The sequence below is a fragment of the Pelophylax lessonae genome, assembly GCF_965119305.1.
Source record: "Pelophylax lessonae genome assembly, chromosome: 3".
NCBI classification, from domain to species: Eukaryota; Metazoa; Chordata; class Amphibia; order Anura; family Ranidae; genus Pelophylax; species Pelophylax lessonae.
Genome location: NC_138770.1, coordinates 335,359,166 through 335,375,075, shown reverse-complemented (window position 1 = coordinate 335,375,075; position 15,910 = coordinate 335,359,166). Strand labels below are relative to the sequence as shown.

Below are 15,910 nucleotides of genomic sequence, written 5' to 3'. Positions count from 1 at the left end.
TGCAACATAACAAATGTGAATAAATAATGATAAAAGATAGATTAAAAGGAATGATACATAAATATAATAATATTTTGTTGATTAAAACAGCTGAGATGAGTAAGATGGAAAAGGGTTATCTCTCCCTCCTCTTTTTTTTTTTTTTTCTCTCTCCACACAGGGTGGATTTTTTTTCTCCCCCCCCCCCCCCCTTTTTTTTTTTTTTTTTTTTTTTTTTTTATCTCTCACAAGATGAGGGAGTTAAGGTATGAACTTAGGTTGGGGAAATGTAAAGGTATGAAGATACTTTTTTAATATAAAAAGTTGCGGAATATTTTAAATTTATTTTTTTCAAAAAATCTAGTCTAGTTATTAAATCTCTCAACACTGGAAAGAAAAAGGAATGCAGGGCAGAGAGATATGGCAAAAACAGACCTCTCTTTTGGAATCAAAGCAACGATTTAAATTTGAATGTTTGTTTTTTTCTCCTCTCACCTTCCAGGACGGTAAACACATGAGAGATGAGAGGCTCTACCCTACAGAAAACAGTTCACAGCTGTGAAAAGGCCCCACCCTTCCCCTTTGTCCCTCAGTATTGATTGTGTTTCTCCTACAGTGAAACATTTTATTTTTTTCTCTGACCTGAAGACTGTGTGTTGGATGGTCCCCCTGTGAGGCAGGTTCAGCCACGCCTGTGAAGGCCACACTCAACCTGCACGCCTTCTAGGCTTCTCACAGGTCGCCCCAGGATATAGGCAGTCGGTCACAGCAGTGGTCCCTCCAGAATCTGTGGCCTGCTATTCAGCAGGGGTCTCCTCCAGTCCTCCCAGCCATTCAGCTGGATTTTGCATTCGGCAGGAATTTTAAAAATCCGACGGCAGCAGGCTCCAAGCCTCGCTTTGAAACCAAAACTTCCGGTTTGCGCAGAAAAGGCGGAGCATGCGCAGCGCGACCCGGAAGAGGGGAACGAGTACGGAGGAGACGCAGGACCCGCATGGCGGGAAGGCAGACTCTCCGGCTGAAAGAAGCCAGAAAACTGCCAAAGATATGAAATCTGCCACAACCCACCTCATGGAGAAGGAGGCTATGTTTGGTTTAGGTGGCTACAGTCGAAAGCAGATCGGAAACCTGGTAAGTGCTGTTTTCTTTTCCGATTGGGGCTGATATCAGTGTCGGGATTTGTCCCTGGTAGTTCCCATGCTCTCACTCAGTGGGGTCTGTAGCCAAGTTACTATGGGGCAGGAAGAGTGATCTGTTTATCTTCTCTTACAGAATCTCCAGGTGGAACCCAGGAGGCCTCTGATAAAGCACCCCCTGTATCTGCTGGCACTAGCTCCTCTAAAAAAAAATGTGGTAATTGCAGGGAGAGACTACCCAGGTCTCACACCAAGCTTTTTGTTATAGGTGTATTAACAAACTGACTGCTAAGGAGGCCTCCAGGTTTGATGAAAGATTACTTTAAGTCTATGCAGGAGGAAATGCTAGCCACTATCCAGGCCTTCCGCACCTCTGTAGCTTCCCTCCAGGTAACAGAGCGGGGTGAGCTAACCCCTAAGAAGGGCCTTGCTTTTCAGGAGAGTTTACTTTCCAAGGCAAGCCCATCTGCTTTTCTGCCTGGTTCGCAGGGTCTCCCCCCTGCTCAAGCAAAGGAAGAGGAAGACCTAGGGAACGCAGAAAGTCAGGCTAAGTCTCAGCTTAGCTGTGGGGAGGAGTTTTATGTGGACCCAGATAGTGAGGTAGAAGAGACCAATTTGAACATAAACCAGTTTGGTCTGGAAAATCTGGAGGGACTCCTTCTTCAAGCTGTTTATGCAACAGAAGAAATCCCAGAACCCCCCCCCCCCAAGGAAACCTCGGCAGAGGATAAGATGTGTAAAGGACTGGTTAAAAACCAATCCAGGGTATTACCAGTTCACCAATCCTTTGCTGAAAGAGGTCTGGTTAGACCAAAGACATGGAAAAGGAGATTCCCCTTTAAGGAGGAAGAGGTGCAAAAATTCCTGAGAGTCCAAAATTGGATGCCTCCCTGTCTCAAGTGACTAAGAGGTCTGACCTTTCTTTTGAGGACACAGGAAATATCGGAGATGTCTTGGACTGTAAGTCAAAATCTCTGTTAAAGTGAGCCTGAAATGCCAACTCATCCACTATGGCTCCAGCACTGGCTGCAACCTGCGTGGTTAGGAATGCAGATTTCTGGATAGAAAAGCTTGCAAAGCACCTTGCACAGGGAAATAAGTCCCAGGAACTGCTGGATTCCCTTTCAGTTACAGGGAAAGTTGTCGCCTACCTGGCCGATGCAGCAGTTGAGTCAGTGATTACCCTCAGCTAAGACCGGAGCTCTCATTAAGCTAGGAGAGCCATTTGGGTTAAAGCTTGCGTAGGCTACTTTACTTCAAAGGTGAAGCTCTGTGGGCTACTTTTTTAAGGGTCCTTACTGTTTGGCTCAAGCCTGGATTAAGTATTGTCCAGGTCCTCTGAGAAAGGGAAGAAATTTCCTAGCAAGCCCAAAAGGGAAAGATAGAGGAAATTTTGTTGTGTTGTTGTTACCCCCACTAGAAGTGACTTTTTAGTATTTCCTTTGGAGGAGGAGTCCAAGAAAAGAACCCTTTTGTATGGGATTCAAGAACTGGCAGAACACCTAGTGATAGTTCCCGTGCCAGAAAACCAGCTTTACCAAGGCTTTTACTCCCACGTGTTCTGGTACCCAAGCCCTTGGGAAAATACCGCCTTATAAACCTCAGAAACGTAAACAAGTTCCTAGAGTACAAGAGGTTTTCAATAGGAGGTATTTATCCACTTCAATACAGGGCACTTTCCTCCCTTCCTGCCCAGGCCAATTTTCCCCTTTTAGCGCTGTTGCATTTTGAATGACAATTGCGCGGTCATGCAACACTGTACCTAAACAAAATTTATGTCATTTTCCCCCCACAAATAGAGCTTTCTTTTGGTGGTATTTGATCACCGCAAGGTTTTTACCTTTTTGCTAAACAAATAAAAAAAAGACCGAAAAGTTAGAAAGAAAAAAAAAAAAAAATTTTTTTGTTTGTTATACAATTTTGTAAATAAGTTTTTTTTTTTTTTTTTTTTTTTTTTTTTTTTTTTTTTTCCTGCACTGATGGGGCGGCACTGATATGCAGCACTGATGGGTGGCACTGCTGGGCACTGATAGGCGGCACTGCTGGGCACTGATAGGCGGCATTGGTGGGCGACACTAAAAGATGGCAATGATGGGCACTTGTGGGCAGCACTGATAGGGGGGGCCTGGCAGGCAGCACTGATGGGGAGGGCAATGGGGGGCTCCCTGAGCCCTGATTGCCATCCCTGGTGGCCGTAGTGGGCATCCCTGGGGTCATAGTGGGCATCCCTGGTGGTTCTAGTGGCACCCCCCCCCCCCCGAGGGTCTGCACTGGTAATCAATGATCTGATTACCAGTGCCCACCCCCCCCCTGTCAGGGGAGCTGCCGATCGGCGCTCCTTTACTCGTGCTCAGTCGTTCCCCGGGTCTTCGCCTCCTCCTGATTGCGCCTTGGTGGCCAAGGAGGGCATGGTTTGCAACCCTGAAGGTGTTTTATCGGTAGCACCTCCTTGGAAGTTTCCGAACCTCCCTGACCTGCTATTGCAGGGACCAGTGTGGCATCCCAGGCCAGAGTTCTTCCAGATCCTTAGATTAAAGGGCTGCTCAGAGTGATAGACACACTCCTGAGCAGGAAACCAGTAACAAGAAAATATACTTAAAAGTTTGGAAAACATTTTGTACTTGGTGTAGGCAGAAGCAAATGTATTCAGCCTCTGTCCCCATAATTTTGGATTTCCTACAAGATGGGGTAGAGAAGGGTGTGGTGGTTCACACCCTTCAGGGACAAATAGCAGCTCTGTTTTTCTAGGTGCGAAACTTGCAATAGAACCTTTTAGTTAAAAGATTTTTGATGGCCAGGGATAGAGCTACCCCTGTCACTAGACAGGTTCCCTCCTTGGGACCTGACTAGGGTTCTAGAGGTGTTATCTAGAAGCCCATTTGAACCTATAGAAGAGGTTCCCTTTTAAGTTTTTTTTTTTTTTTTTTTTTCTCCCTAAAATTAGCCTTCCTCTTAGCTGTCACAACAGCCAGAAGGATAAGGGGACTTACAAGGTCTTTCAATTAAAGAACTATTCATGTTGATCTTCCCAGATAGGATTATTCTAAGGCCAGATCCTCTATATCTGCCCAAAGTAGCATCTTCATTTCACAGGAAGCGGGAAATAAGTTTACCATCCTTTAGTGATAATCCTAGAAATTAAAAAGAAATTAAATTTATTTGTTTAGATGTGAGAAGATGCCTCCTCACGTATTTAGAGGACCAGGGAGTTTAAGAAATCTAATCACCTTTTTGATCCTCTACTCTGGACCAAGGAAAGGACTGCAGGCGTCAAAACATTCAGTCTCTAGGTGGATCGGACAGGCCATTACCTTGTCTTATGTGGTTTCAGGTGTTCCTGCGGCAGCAAAGCTGAAAACACACTCAACAAGAGCACTGGCAACTTCCTGGGCAGAAAAAGGTAGCTTCCTGGGTACAAATTTGCAGTGCAACCACCTAGTCCAGCCATGACCCTTTTCTGAAGCACTACCGAGTGGAGGTGCTGTCTGAGCAAGACCTAGCCTTTGGCCGCAAGGTACTACAGGCGGTGGTCCCACCCTAAGGTAGGCCTGTGGTTACTTTATTATCCTCTCATGTGTTTGCCGTCCTGGAAGGTGAGAGGAGAAAACTGTCCGTTAGACTTACCGGTAACGGTGTTTCTGCGAACCTTCCAGGACAGCAGGCCTACTTCCCGCCCTGTTAAAAGTGTAAGGAAAGAATGGATACAATAGGTGTTAAGTACCTAAGTGATTGTACATCCCTTGTGACTCGGAAAACTACTTTTTTACAACTGATGGACAAGGGGGAAGGGTGGGGCCTTTTGACAGCTGTGAACTGGGTTGTTTCCTGTAGGGGGGAGCCTCTCATCTCTCATGTGTTTGCTGTCCCGGAAGGTTCGTACTTGTTACCAGTAAGTCTAAAAGGACTGTTTTCTTGTTTTCTTACTGTTGGGAGCTATTCTTTTCTTTTTTTAGAGAGAAAAGAAAAATCGTGTTGACCATCCGATGGAAAGAGTGACTGCAACCCTTGATCGTCTTGCACGCCATGTTGAGGAGCAGAAACAGAAGCAAGCCGAGAAAAGCAAAGCATTTCAGGTGAGGTCGAGAAATGGAAGCAAGCCAAAAAGCTATTTAGGCGTGTTTTAAGTTGAAAATGACAACATGGAAAAAAAAAAGCAAGTTAATCTTATTTCCAGGATACACAAGTGATCCTCTAGATACGTATTACTGAACAGTGCACCTGTGCCTTCCTCCATAAGACACACAGCACTGCTCAGCCTGCCATGAACATCTCCCTTCCAGTTTGCAAACATCCACAGGACAATTCAGCTGCTCCAGGCTTTCAGTTGGGTAATCCATTTACAAAAATCTGCTGTGCAGCTTTCTCTTCTTGTGGAGTTAAGGCCCGTACACACGTACCGATTGTCGGCCGCCGAACGATCGGCCGATTTTCGGCTTGTTAGTATGATGCTTCCGACAGCCGACAGCGCACTTTCGGCCGAAAAGAATCTGTCTTGCAAGCATGAAAATTTTTGTATACCGACACCAGAACGGCCGATTGTTCGCCAGTCAGTACAGAATTCGGCCGACAGACAGCAGATTTGCAAGACTGGGCATGCTCAGAAAAGAAAAAACACAAGGAAAGTTAACCATTACATGACATCACTTCTGCAGTCGGCTGTAGTCGGCGGCCAAAATTCTTGTGCAGTCTTTTGCACTTTTCAGCAGACACCGACAGCCCTGGACAAAAGACGGCCGATCGTTCGGCCGACGATCGGTACGTGTGTACGGGGCTTTAGTCCTGAACAAATACCAAGGAGAGGTGTGGTTTTTGTTTTTTATTCATAGAAGAAATTTCACTTTCAGAACTCACGCTTGCGAATTGAGGTCAGGAGACATTGTACAATGAGAGTTCTAGGACTTTAGATAGCTTCCTTTTTAGCTGTACCATTCATTTGAGAACTTTCCTAACCCATCTTGTTGACCTGAAACAAGCATGATTTAACCATGCTCCTGTCCAGTCAAGCAATTCCATAACTTAGTAGATGGTAAGTTTCCATATAACTGGAAAGTGGTACCAGTAGATGATAGTCTTTCAGGCTGAGGAAGAGTGTTCCAGTCCCTCACAATATGGGCAACCTAGTCCTCGGTCGGAAGCCAAGTTCTCCAACGACAGCCTGGAGATTACAATAAGGTTGACTGTGCAACCCCCGGACCCCCTTCTGCAAGGACAACAAATCGGCACAGTCAGAGAATGCCGCCATGGCCTTGGCCTTACATCAGCCATCAAGTGGGCACCAGGAATCATGCACATTTTGAGTAACCAAGGCAGATAATTTTATGGACAGAGACTCCCTGTTGGGCATTCTCTGCAGGCCACATATTACGAACAGACAACTGGAATGCAGACTACCTTAGTCGCCACCTCCTAGACTAAAGGAAATGCGCTCTTCACCCTTCAAGCTAATTTGACAGAAATTGAGAATCCTGCCTCCAAACTTAACACACTACCTCTGTTTGTGGCCAGGACCAAGGATCCCCTGGTATCAGTGTGTGTGTGTGTGTATATAAGTTATACACACTACACAAGACAAATTAAAGGAACATTTTGAAAACCGATCAGATCTCAATAGGGAAAAATATCATGCTGGATATCTATACTGATATGGACTGGGTAATGTGTCAGGAACTAAAGGATGCTACATCGTTTGATGGAAATGTTCAACCTATAGAGGGCTGAATTCAAAGACACCCCAAAAGACAAAGTGAAAAAATGATGCAGCAGGCTAGTCCATTTTGCGGAAACTTCATTGCTGTAACTCCAAATGGTACTCCGTAGTTTGTATGTCCCCCACATATATAGCACCCTCCTAGATAGGTGCTAGGTAGGGAATGTAATTTGTTCTGCCTGCTTATCAGGAGAGTGGAGCAGGTAAAACCTAGTTGCTCTGTCTGTTTGCTTATCCGGGGAGCAGGATTTCTAGTCAGGCCTGTTGCATGTGTAATTCATCTGGTCTGAGGGAGTGTCCCCACTGTGTCCAATAGGGAAGCTTGTTGGACAGTGGAGGAAACCCAGCTAATGACACACAGGCTTTGTAACTGTCCCAGTGGGTTGGCACAGACAGTGGTGCATCCTGGGATATGTTAAAAAAAGCCAAGAGCACATGTGGCAGGGTGGTCTTTGGGTGGGAAGCCAGGTTCCAGGAGGAAGGACCTCCTGTTTGTTGTGGATGGTGGTCACAGGCTGTTGGCCTTGTGGACAGGAAGTGTGGTGCTAAATCCAGAGGTCCAGGAAAGCTGACTGGTGGAGAAGATGGCAGAGCAACTCTGGAAAAACAGTGTCTGTGGTACAGGGAAGCTTGCCAAGGGGGTCTGCACAGGAAAGGGACCACTCCAGTGGATAGTCAGTGGACGGGTGTCAGCACACACAGGCAGTGAAATAAAATGGGGTGCCAAGTTAGAACCCTGAAGAGAATGATCTAAACAGGAACTTTCTACATAATCACTTCAGTAGCAAGGTGATGCAGCGGCCTTGCTGCACACTACAGCTAGTTGTCCTCAAGATTGTACATGGTTTATAGTTTGAGTATCCAACTCAACCCTTCTCCTATCCCAGTTCTAAATAAAAACACAAAAACTGACATCCCCTGGATTGATTGTCTGAGCCAAGGACTTTCAATGCTGCTTGTCCTCTGAGATATATATTATTTATATATAATTTTTTTTATTTTTTATATAAATATATATATAGTGGATGTATGTACAAGCTGCAATGATAAATATATGAATCGGCGCTAAAAAAAAATTAAACTCCAATGTTGTGAAAATGCAAAAATGAATCAATATAATGACCTCAAACTTAGGTGAAAAACGTGTAAAAAGAAATCACACCAAATATATAGTATCCATAAGAGCCCATACACAAGGGCTGACAAGGAAAAATATATGTGAAACAAGAGAATCCAAAGGAAACAAATTGTCCACGATTCACTTGCTCCAACAGTGTCCCTACACTCACAATTCGTAGTGCTTCCACCACCAGGTGACACTAACTATTAAAGCCTCTTACCAGATCCTGCGTACCATCATATATAGCATATAGCAAATGCGTGTGGTACATCTCCTTATGAAGGGAAACTCCAAAGCACCAAACGTGATCCAGTTGGTTCATCAGCAGGGTGAAAAATTAAAAAGCATATACGCACATAGTGTAACCAACCCATAAAAAAAAATAAAATAAAAAGTGAAACTTGCAAAGGGAATCGCACTAGGAAAATCCTTAGGCAATAGGTTTATAAAAACTTGCATATAGCAAAAAACCAGATACAATTGCTCTCCCAAAAAGCAGCAGGCTGTGTGGCTGCACCAGACTCTCCCGCCAGTCAAGTGTGCATAATGACAAAACGTCATAGCCACGTCTAACTAGTTTCGTCAAAGAAATGACATTATTGGGGGACTGGCTCACACATCGTACACCATGCTAGATGTTTTTAAATGCCTGCTGATAACCAGGCAACCATCACAGACTGTGAAGTGTTCGTTATTGCAGTGGTTCTCAAATCCGGTCCTCGGGACCCACCAACAGGCCAGGTTTGCAAGATAACTAAATTACATCACAGGTGATCTCATTTGCTTCTCAGTGATTGCAGTATTCTAGTCTGCATCCCCCAAGGTAATACTTAAAATCTGGCCTGTTAGTGGGTCCCGAGGACCGGATTTGAGAACCACTGCGTTATTGTAACGCAGCACATCCGAGAGAAGGGAAACAAATAGTTATTGTAAAAGCCACCTTTGTAGTGTGAAAGTACTCAGTGGCAGAAGAACTCCTATCTAGTGGGAAAGCCACATATTACACTGAACTTTTTATCTAAAATGAACCGCTTTACAACCGCCCGCTGCAGTTATACTGCAGCAAGCAGCTGCGCCTGCACTAACTGCCGTAGCTATACGTCGGTCACACGCAGGGGGCGAGCGTGCGCCGGCCGCGGTGCGATCCTGCTCGTCAGAGGGGAAGCCGATGCAGCGGGCAGGCGGCTCCCAATTGCCACCTGACACCTGCGACCATTCTCCGCTGAGAAAGAAGAAAGGTCAGCTGTTGTAAACACAGCTGACCGTTCTTCTCTTTGGAATGATCATAGAGCCCCTGATCCTTCTATATAGGAACACAGGTTTCTATGGTCTTTTCTCAAGCCACGCCCCCCAGTTAGAATCACTCCCCTAGGCTCACATTTAACCCCTTGATCACCGACGATGTTAACCCCTTCCGTGCCAGTGTCATTATTACAGTAAAAGTGCATATTTTTAGCACTGATTACTATAAAGCGTCAAAAATGTCATTCAGGGTCCGATCTGTCCTCCGATATGTCGCAGTCCCGCAAAAAGATTGCAGATCGCCGCCATTAGTAGTAAAAAAATAAATAAAAGTGGCCTAAATCTTTCCCGTAGTTAGTAGACACGATAAGTTTTGCGTAAACCAATCAAAATATGTTTGTTGGGATATTTTTTTTTTTTTTTTTTTACCAAAAATATATAGCAGAAAACAAATTGGCCTAAAATGTTAAAAAAAAAATTGATTTTTACTTTTTTTTTTTTAGGTGGAATGTTATATAGAAGAATGTGGAAAAAAGTATGTATGTATGTATGTATGTATGTATGTATGTATGTATGTATGTATGTATGTATGTGTGTGTGTATATATATATATATATATATATATATATATATATATATATATATATATATATATATATATATATATATATATATATATATATATATATATATATATATATATATATATATATATATATATAAATATAAATTTTTTTTTTTTTATTTTTTTTTCAGAATTGTTGCTCTTTTTTTGTGTATAGCGCAAAAAATAAAAATTGCACAGGCAATCAAATACCACCAAAAGAAAGCTCTATTTGTGGGGAAAAAGGACATTAATTTTATTTGGGTACAGCGTCGCACGACCCCGCGCAATTGTCCGTTAAAGTAACGCAGTGCCGAAGAAATTTTAACAGATAAACAGCCTGCTACTATTGTTTGAGACAAACTACTTATGGACAGGAGTATAAATATAAAAACTGATCATTCCATCAAAAAAGATTATAAAATAAAAGCCATCATGCCTCACCCATTGGTGAATGCAGAGTGCATATACAGAATAATTACTACCATCAAGGGAAAAAAGTGGTAGGTCAGCCATGATTAACCAGTTCTGGACCGGAAGGATTTCCCCCGCTTAATGACCAGGCCATTTTTTGCGTTTCGGCACTGCGTTACTTTAACGGAAAAGTGCGCGGATGTGCGACACTGTACCGAAATAAAACTGATGTCCATTTTTTTTTTTTTTTTTTTTTCCCCCACAAATAGAGCTTTCTTTTGGTGGCATTTGATCACCTGTGCGATGTTGTTGTTGTGTGTGTTTTTTTTCACTTTCTGCTATAACATTCCCCCCACCCCCCAAAAAAGTTTTTCCTCCCTTTAGGCCAATTTGTATTCTGCTACATATTTTTGGTAAAAAAAATAAGCATTTTTTTGATTGGTTTGCTCAAAAGTTATCACGTCTACAAACTAGGGGAAAGATTTGTCGTTTGTATTTATTTTTTTACTAGTAATGGTGGCTATCTGTGATTTTTAGCGGGACTTTGGCATTTCAGCGGACAGATCGGACCCCTAGCTGACATTTTTTACCCTTTTGGAGGGGACCAGTGACATTACTACAGTAATCAGTGCTAAAAGAATATGCACTGTTAATGTAATAATGACACTGGCAGGGAAGGGGTTATCCTAGGGGTGATCAAAGGGTTAAATGTGAGCATAGGAGTGTTTTCTAACTGTTGGAAATTACCTTAGAGACCTGTGATCCTATATAGAAGGGATCACAGGTGCTCTGTGATCTTTTCAGCTAAAACAGCTGACCGTCCTCTCTAAGCGGGGAGCGATCGCGGGTGCCCACTGCCTGGTGGGGGCAGGAGCGCGCCACTGGGGGCGGGCGCGTGCCTCCCAGCACCACTACCGCGACCGACGTTCCCCTACATTTTGCGCTGCCGAACCAGCCCGCGGCAGTAAATATGCGGCGGGTGGTCCACAAGTGGTTAATAAACGTTCATGCCAAAGGGCACTTAAGTTCAGGCTGTAAATTCCTTTTGTTTCTAAGCAAGAAATTTCCCCCCTCCTTATTATTGCCTCCTTATTATTGCCTCACCAATGTGGAGAAAATGTATTGGTGGCCAAAAAGGTAGTACCAGTAGGGTCTCTACCATGGCATATAGCAAAATGTTTAGGCACACTATGATTTACAACACCTGCCCAAATGTTTAAAATGTGCTCTTTCATATGTGTTTGAAATTTCCTTATTGTCCTACTGTAATGGCATCGTGCGTTGGCACCCTAGTTTGTCAGGCCGCCATCTCGTTCAAACGCTATCACAAGCATCCACCTTGTATGTCGAGCTTAGTTGACAGTGTTACTAACCAAATGGGTCATTCTTACCAGCCTGATCCCCCCCCCCCCCCAGCCTTTTGGCAGTGTTAATGACCCCCTGGGTCACTGAATGCCAGGTTCCTGCACAGCTGACACTTTTCACACCTTTAATATACACAAGCAGACTGACCACCCAGACATTCCATCTCCTCGTCCTTAGAGTTAATTGGTAATCTGAACACAGCATATGGCTCCTAGGTCTAGGACACAGCTAACCCCAAACTTCATAATGTCATACACAAGCAAGATATGTCTCTAGAAAGTAGATATTTGAATGCCAGATAAAATACCGATCGAATTAAGATCAAACAAACACCTTCATGCCTACTAAAGACAAGCTAGCGATCAGATGCCTTACAGGTCAGAGGTTATTCCAAAATAACCCGTGTTTAGTGTCTGTAGAAAATAGATTAAATATTGTACAATCCAATGTCAGTTTCAAGCATGTAACCGTTACAGATTTCCAGATATGAGTTATTTTAATACTCTGTCTAAACGGGATGTGTATTAGCATGTGTGAGCTCCAGGGAAACCGCCCATAGACTCAGAGCACATTGGCCAAGTACTTCTGGTGACACCCCCTGGGGGGTCAGAGAAAAAGGACAGGAACTGATAGAGAAGTCAGTTCTCATCCTACCATCCAAGCCATAACCTCGCTCAAGGGGAACCAATCATACCTGTTCAGCTTCTGAAACTAGGGTAATACCAGGACCGTTTTTAATGCAAGTATTTTCACTCTTTATATTCATATTTCTAAATTGCTGTATTGTGTCTCTATTTCTTGGTAACCCATTTTTCTGTAAATATTTTAATTTGCACCAATTTTACACTTTCTTATAATTGAACCTGATTTTGGAAAGTGTTTACTTCTGTCTCTAAGCTCTTAAACGCAAACTGACCCAGAAGAACCTGTCTCCTGAAAGCGCGCTACTGTTTAGGCTAACCGATCTGAAACATTTTTGTCTGAGGTGACAGTGTGTGTTAGACGGTTATTCTAAAGTCATAATTGATATTTGTAAAATCACGAGCGTCTGCTGGGCTCATTCAAACGTAGCGGTGGTGGCAGAGAAGGGGTTAATTGTTTCACCCGGTGACAATTGCTCTGTCTGCTGGCATCTAGATTGTGGTCCCGCAAGCTGGACAATCTGTGTGCTGGGTGCAGCTGAGAGTGGCATTGTTACTCAAGTGACGGCAGGGTGTGAGATTGCTTGGTCTTTGGTCACAAGGTGGATGAGAAGGCCAGGGGTCTGATACACGCCACCGTCACACCTACCGACCTATTGGCAGCCTCATGGGCAAATTATCATGTACATAACATTTTTAGTATCTGCGCTAATTTGAGACATGCAAATTTAGAGCATGTAATTAAATAAACAATCAAATAGTGAATCAAAATTTTCAAATAATACAGAGGTAGTGCTTGTATAAAACAATCAAAGATAAATATTGATAAAAAAACAGTTGATATATATCCAAATATGTGAATAAAGAATACAGTCCAAAAAGTTGTGTAAAGTGTAGAAACAGGAATTCCTTCACCATGATGGATAGCTCTTCATTCTATAATGACTTAAAGACCACGCTATGCGCTTACCGCAAATCAGATGTAAACAGGCCCAATAGTAAATGAAGACAACCAAGACAGATTCATTCACCACAGTGCTTCAAATCCGTGATGACAAGTGAGGGTCACACTATGCGCTTACCACAACTTAGATGAAAAAGAGCCCAACTTAATGCATGGAAGGTAAGCTTCTGCCTGATCCAATTGAAATGGAGTGATCCCTCCAACTGATGCAGCCTAGCAGGAGCGCCAGTCAAATGCAGGGCTAAGGCACGAACCGTCCGGATCAACCTCACTCCGGCATCAGCCACAAAGAAAACGGGGGCCACAATAGTGAAGTACATAGGCACAGTTTTATTATACAAAGGTAATCGACTTAATTAGGCTGATTATTGAGCATCTTCGGATCATGCTGAGTAAAGCACTTTGTTTACTGATTACATGTAAGTTGATTACCTTTTGTATAATAAAACTCTGCCTACGTACTTCACTATTGTGGCCCCTATTTTCTTTGTGGCTGATGCCGGAGTGAGGTTGATCCGGACGGTTTGTGCCTTAGCCCTGCATTTGACTGGCGCTCCTGCTAGGCTGCATCAGTTGGAGGGATCACTCCATTTCTATTGGATCGGGCAGAAGCTTACCTTCCATGCATCAAGTTGGGCTCTTTTTCATCTAAGTTGTGGTAAGCGCATAATGTGACCCTCACTTGTCATCACGGATTTGAAGCACTGTGGTGAATGAATCTCTGTCTTGGCTGTCTTTATTTACAATTGGGCCTGTTCACATCTGATTTGCGGTAAGCGCATAGCGTGGTCTTTAAGTCATATCACGGTGAAGGAATTCCTGTTTCTACACTTTGCACAACCTTTTGGACTGTATTCTTTATTCACATATTATTTGGATATATATCAACTGTTTTATCAATATTTATCTTTGATTGTTTTATACAAGCACTACCTCTGTATTTGAATATTTTGATTCACTATTTGATTGTTTAATTACATGCTCTAAATTTGCATGTCTCAAATTAGCGTGGCTTCTATTGTATATATTCTCTGATTTGGTGTGTTCCCACTTCAGCTGCTGCTTTTGACTAATAGTTTTATTTTAGTTGTGTATATTTCATTAAGCACATATATACAATTTTTCACAGTGTGTTTAGCGTGGTTATTTTTTGGTATTTATAACATTTTTAGTGTCTCATGTAATCAAGGAATACATTTTTATAGGTTTTGTAAGTCTGATTGAATGAAAAGGAGTTGATTTTCCTACCCTTGTAATGCATTTATCTTGCAAACCTTGCATCTGCGGCAAGGATGGAAGCCTTTCAGTTCTTGGAAAAAATGTTTTTTTTTTTTTTTCTGAAGGTCAATGATGTTGGGGGCCACAATATTTCTCAAAGATGGGGCTCCTCTAAAGATGACATCAGGTTTTGCTGGAATCGGAGGACCTAGAATAGAATCATTTTACAAACCCCCCCCCCCCCCCAGTGTTTTTTAAAAACCATTTTAATTAAATAAGATGCAATGACTTCAAATTTTATTTGCATATCTATATACAGAGGTTTTCTTTCATGATTATGCAGGACAAGTTAAACTCCCAGCGTGCGCATGGGTTGCAAGAGTTGGCGCTTAACAAGGATCGCCCTGGTGCAAGTGCTGCAAAAATTTGTGTTAACCAGTGGCTGAAAATGCCGGGTGAGTAAAGTATTACATTTGGTTCATTTTATATCGAATTAAATATCTATCTAGGTTTCGGACAATAGTATTCATTCACAGAAGTCTAATGCATGTGTTATTTGAATTGTGCTTTGTTGCATTTACTGTATATCAGGGGTGCTAATCTAAAATTTACAGAGGTCCAATCAGTAAAATTGTCTTCCAGCAGATGTCTGAATCACATGTTTGTGCAATGGCCCATTCTTACATCAGTGTCCTCAGTCTCCCGCACATCAGCTTTCCTTTCAATGCACTCCGCCCTCCTCACATCACCCCATACAGCACTGCCTCCATTCACATCCCCTCCTTTTAGATCACACACCATTAGACAGAGGGTGGGAGCTGCACGAGTTAGTTTTCCAGATTACCCAGCAGGTGATTTGTTGCTAGGATGCTGGGCGGTCCTAGCAACCAAATCACATGCTGGTTAATATGAAAAGTTAATCACCGGAAGCTCTTGCTTCTACCCATTGCTGTGATGTGCGTCCCTCACTCTGTTCAATACTATTCTGCCACCCACTCCACCCTCTGTCTTGAATCACAAATGAGTGAGAAATGGGGGGGGAAGTAGCAAGTCCTAGAGGGCATGACTGTGGATCCGGATGGGACAGTAGCTCGGTCCGAATCCGTATTGCGGTCCACTATTTGGTGATGCCTTCTGTTTGTTAGGCTCCATTCACACCTGGTTATTTTGTAAGTGCACGTTACATTTGCATTACCATTGAATGTTAATGACACCCCAAATGCAGCAAGCTGACGCATGATGTGTGTGTGGGGTGTTTTTTTTTTTTTTTTTTGTTTCCATGTGCGAAAATGCACAACCAACATGGTAAAAATAAAAACACACAGTAAAAAAACGCTCAAGGCTCTGGAACTATACAGGGGTGCGTTCTTCCCCCCCCTTTTAATATGTGTTGGTAATGGAACCACTAGCAGAGAAAATTCATACCCACACATTTTATCTCAGGCATCAAAATAGTGAATCAAGAACATGCTATAATGCTTTTTTCTGATGATGGATGTTTTGGTAACCATATCCGATCC

The 15,910-nt window shown here is 43.0% G+C and overlaps 1 protein-coding gene across 2 annotated transcripts in view; it reads left to right on the top strand.

Moving 5' to 3' along the window:
• Positions 1-15,910, top strand: part of ZNF451 (zinc finger protein 451) — a 219,688-nt gene that overhangs the window by 12,130 nt on the left and 191,648 nt on the right. For both annotated transcript variants that reach the window (XM_082249986.1, XM_082249985.1), the window contains 2 exons: positions 5,069-5,188; positions 14,734-14,845. In XM_082249986.1, coding sequence (XP_082106112.1) covers positions 5,069-5,188; positions 14,734-14,845 — 232 coding nt within the window. The remainder of the gene's footprint in view (positions 1-5,068; positions 5,189-14,733; positions 14,846-15,910) is intronic.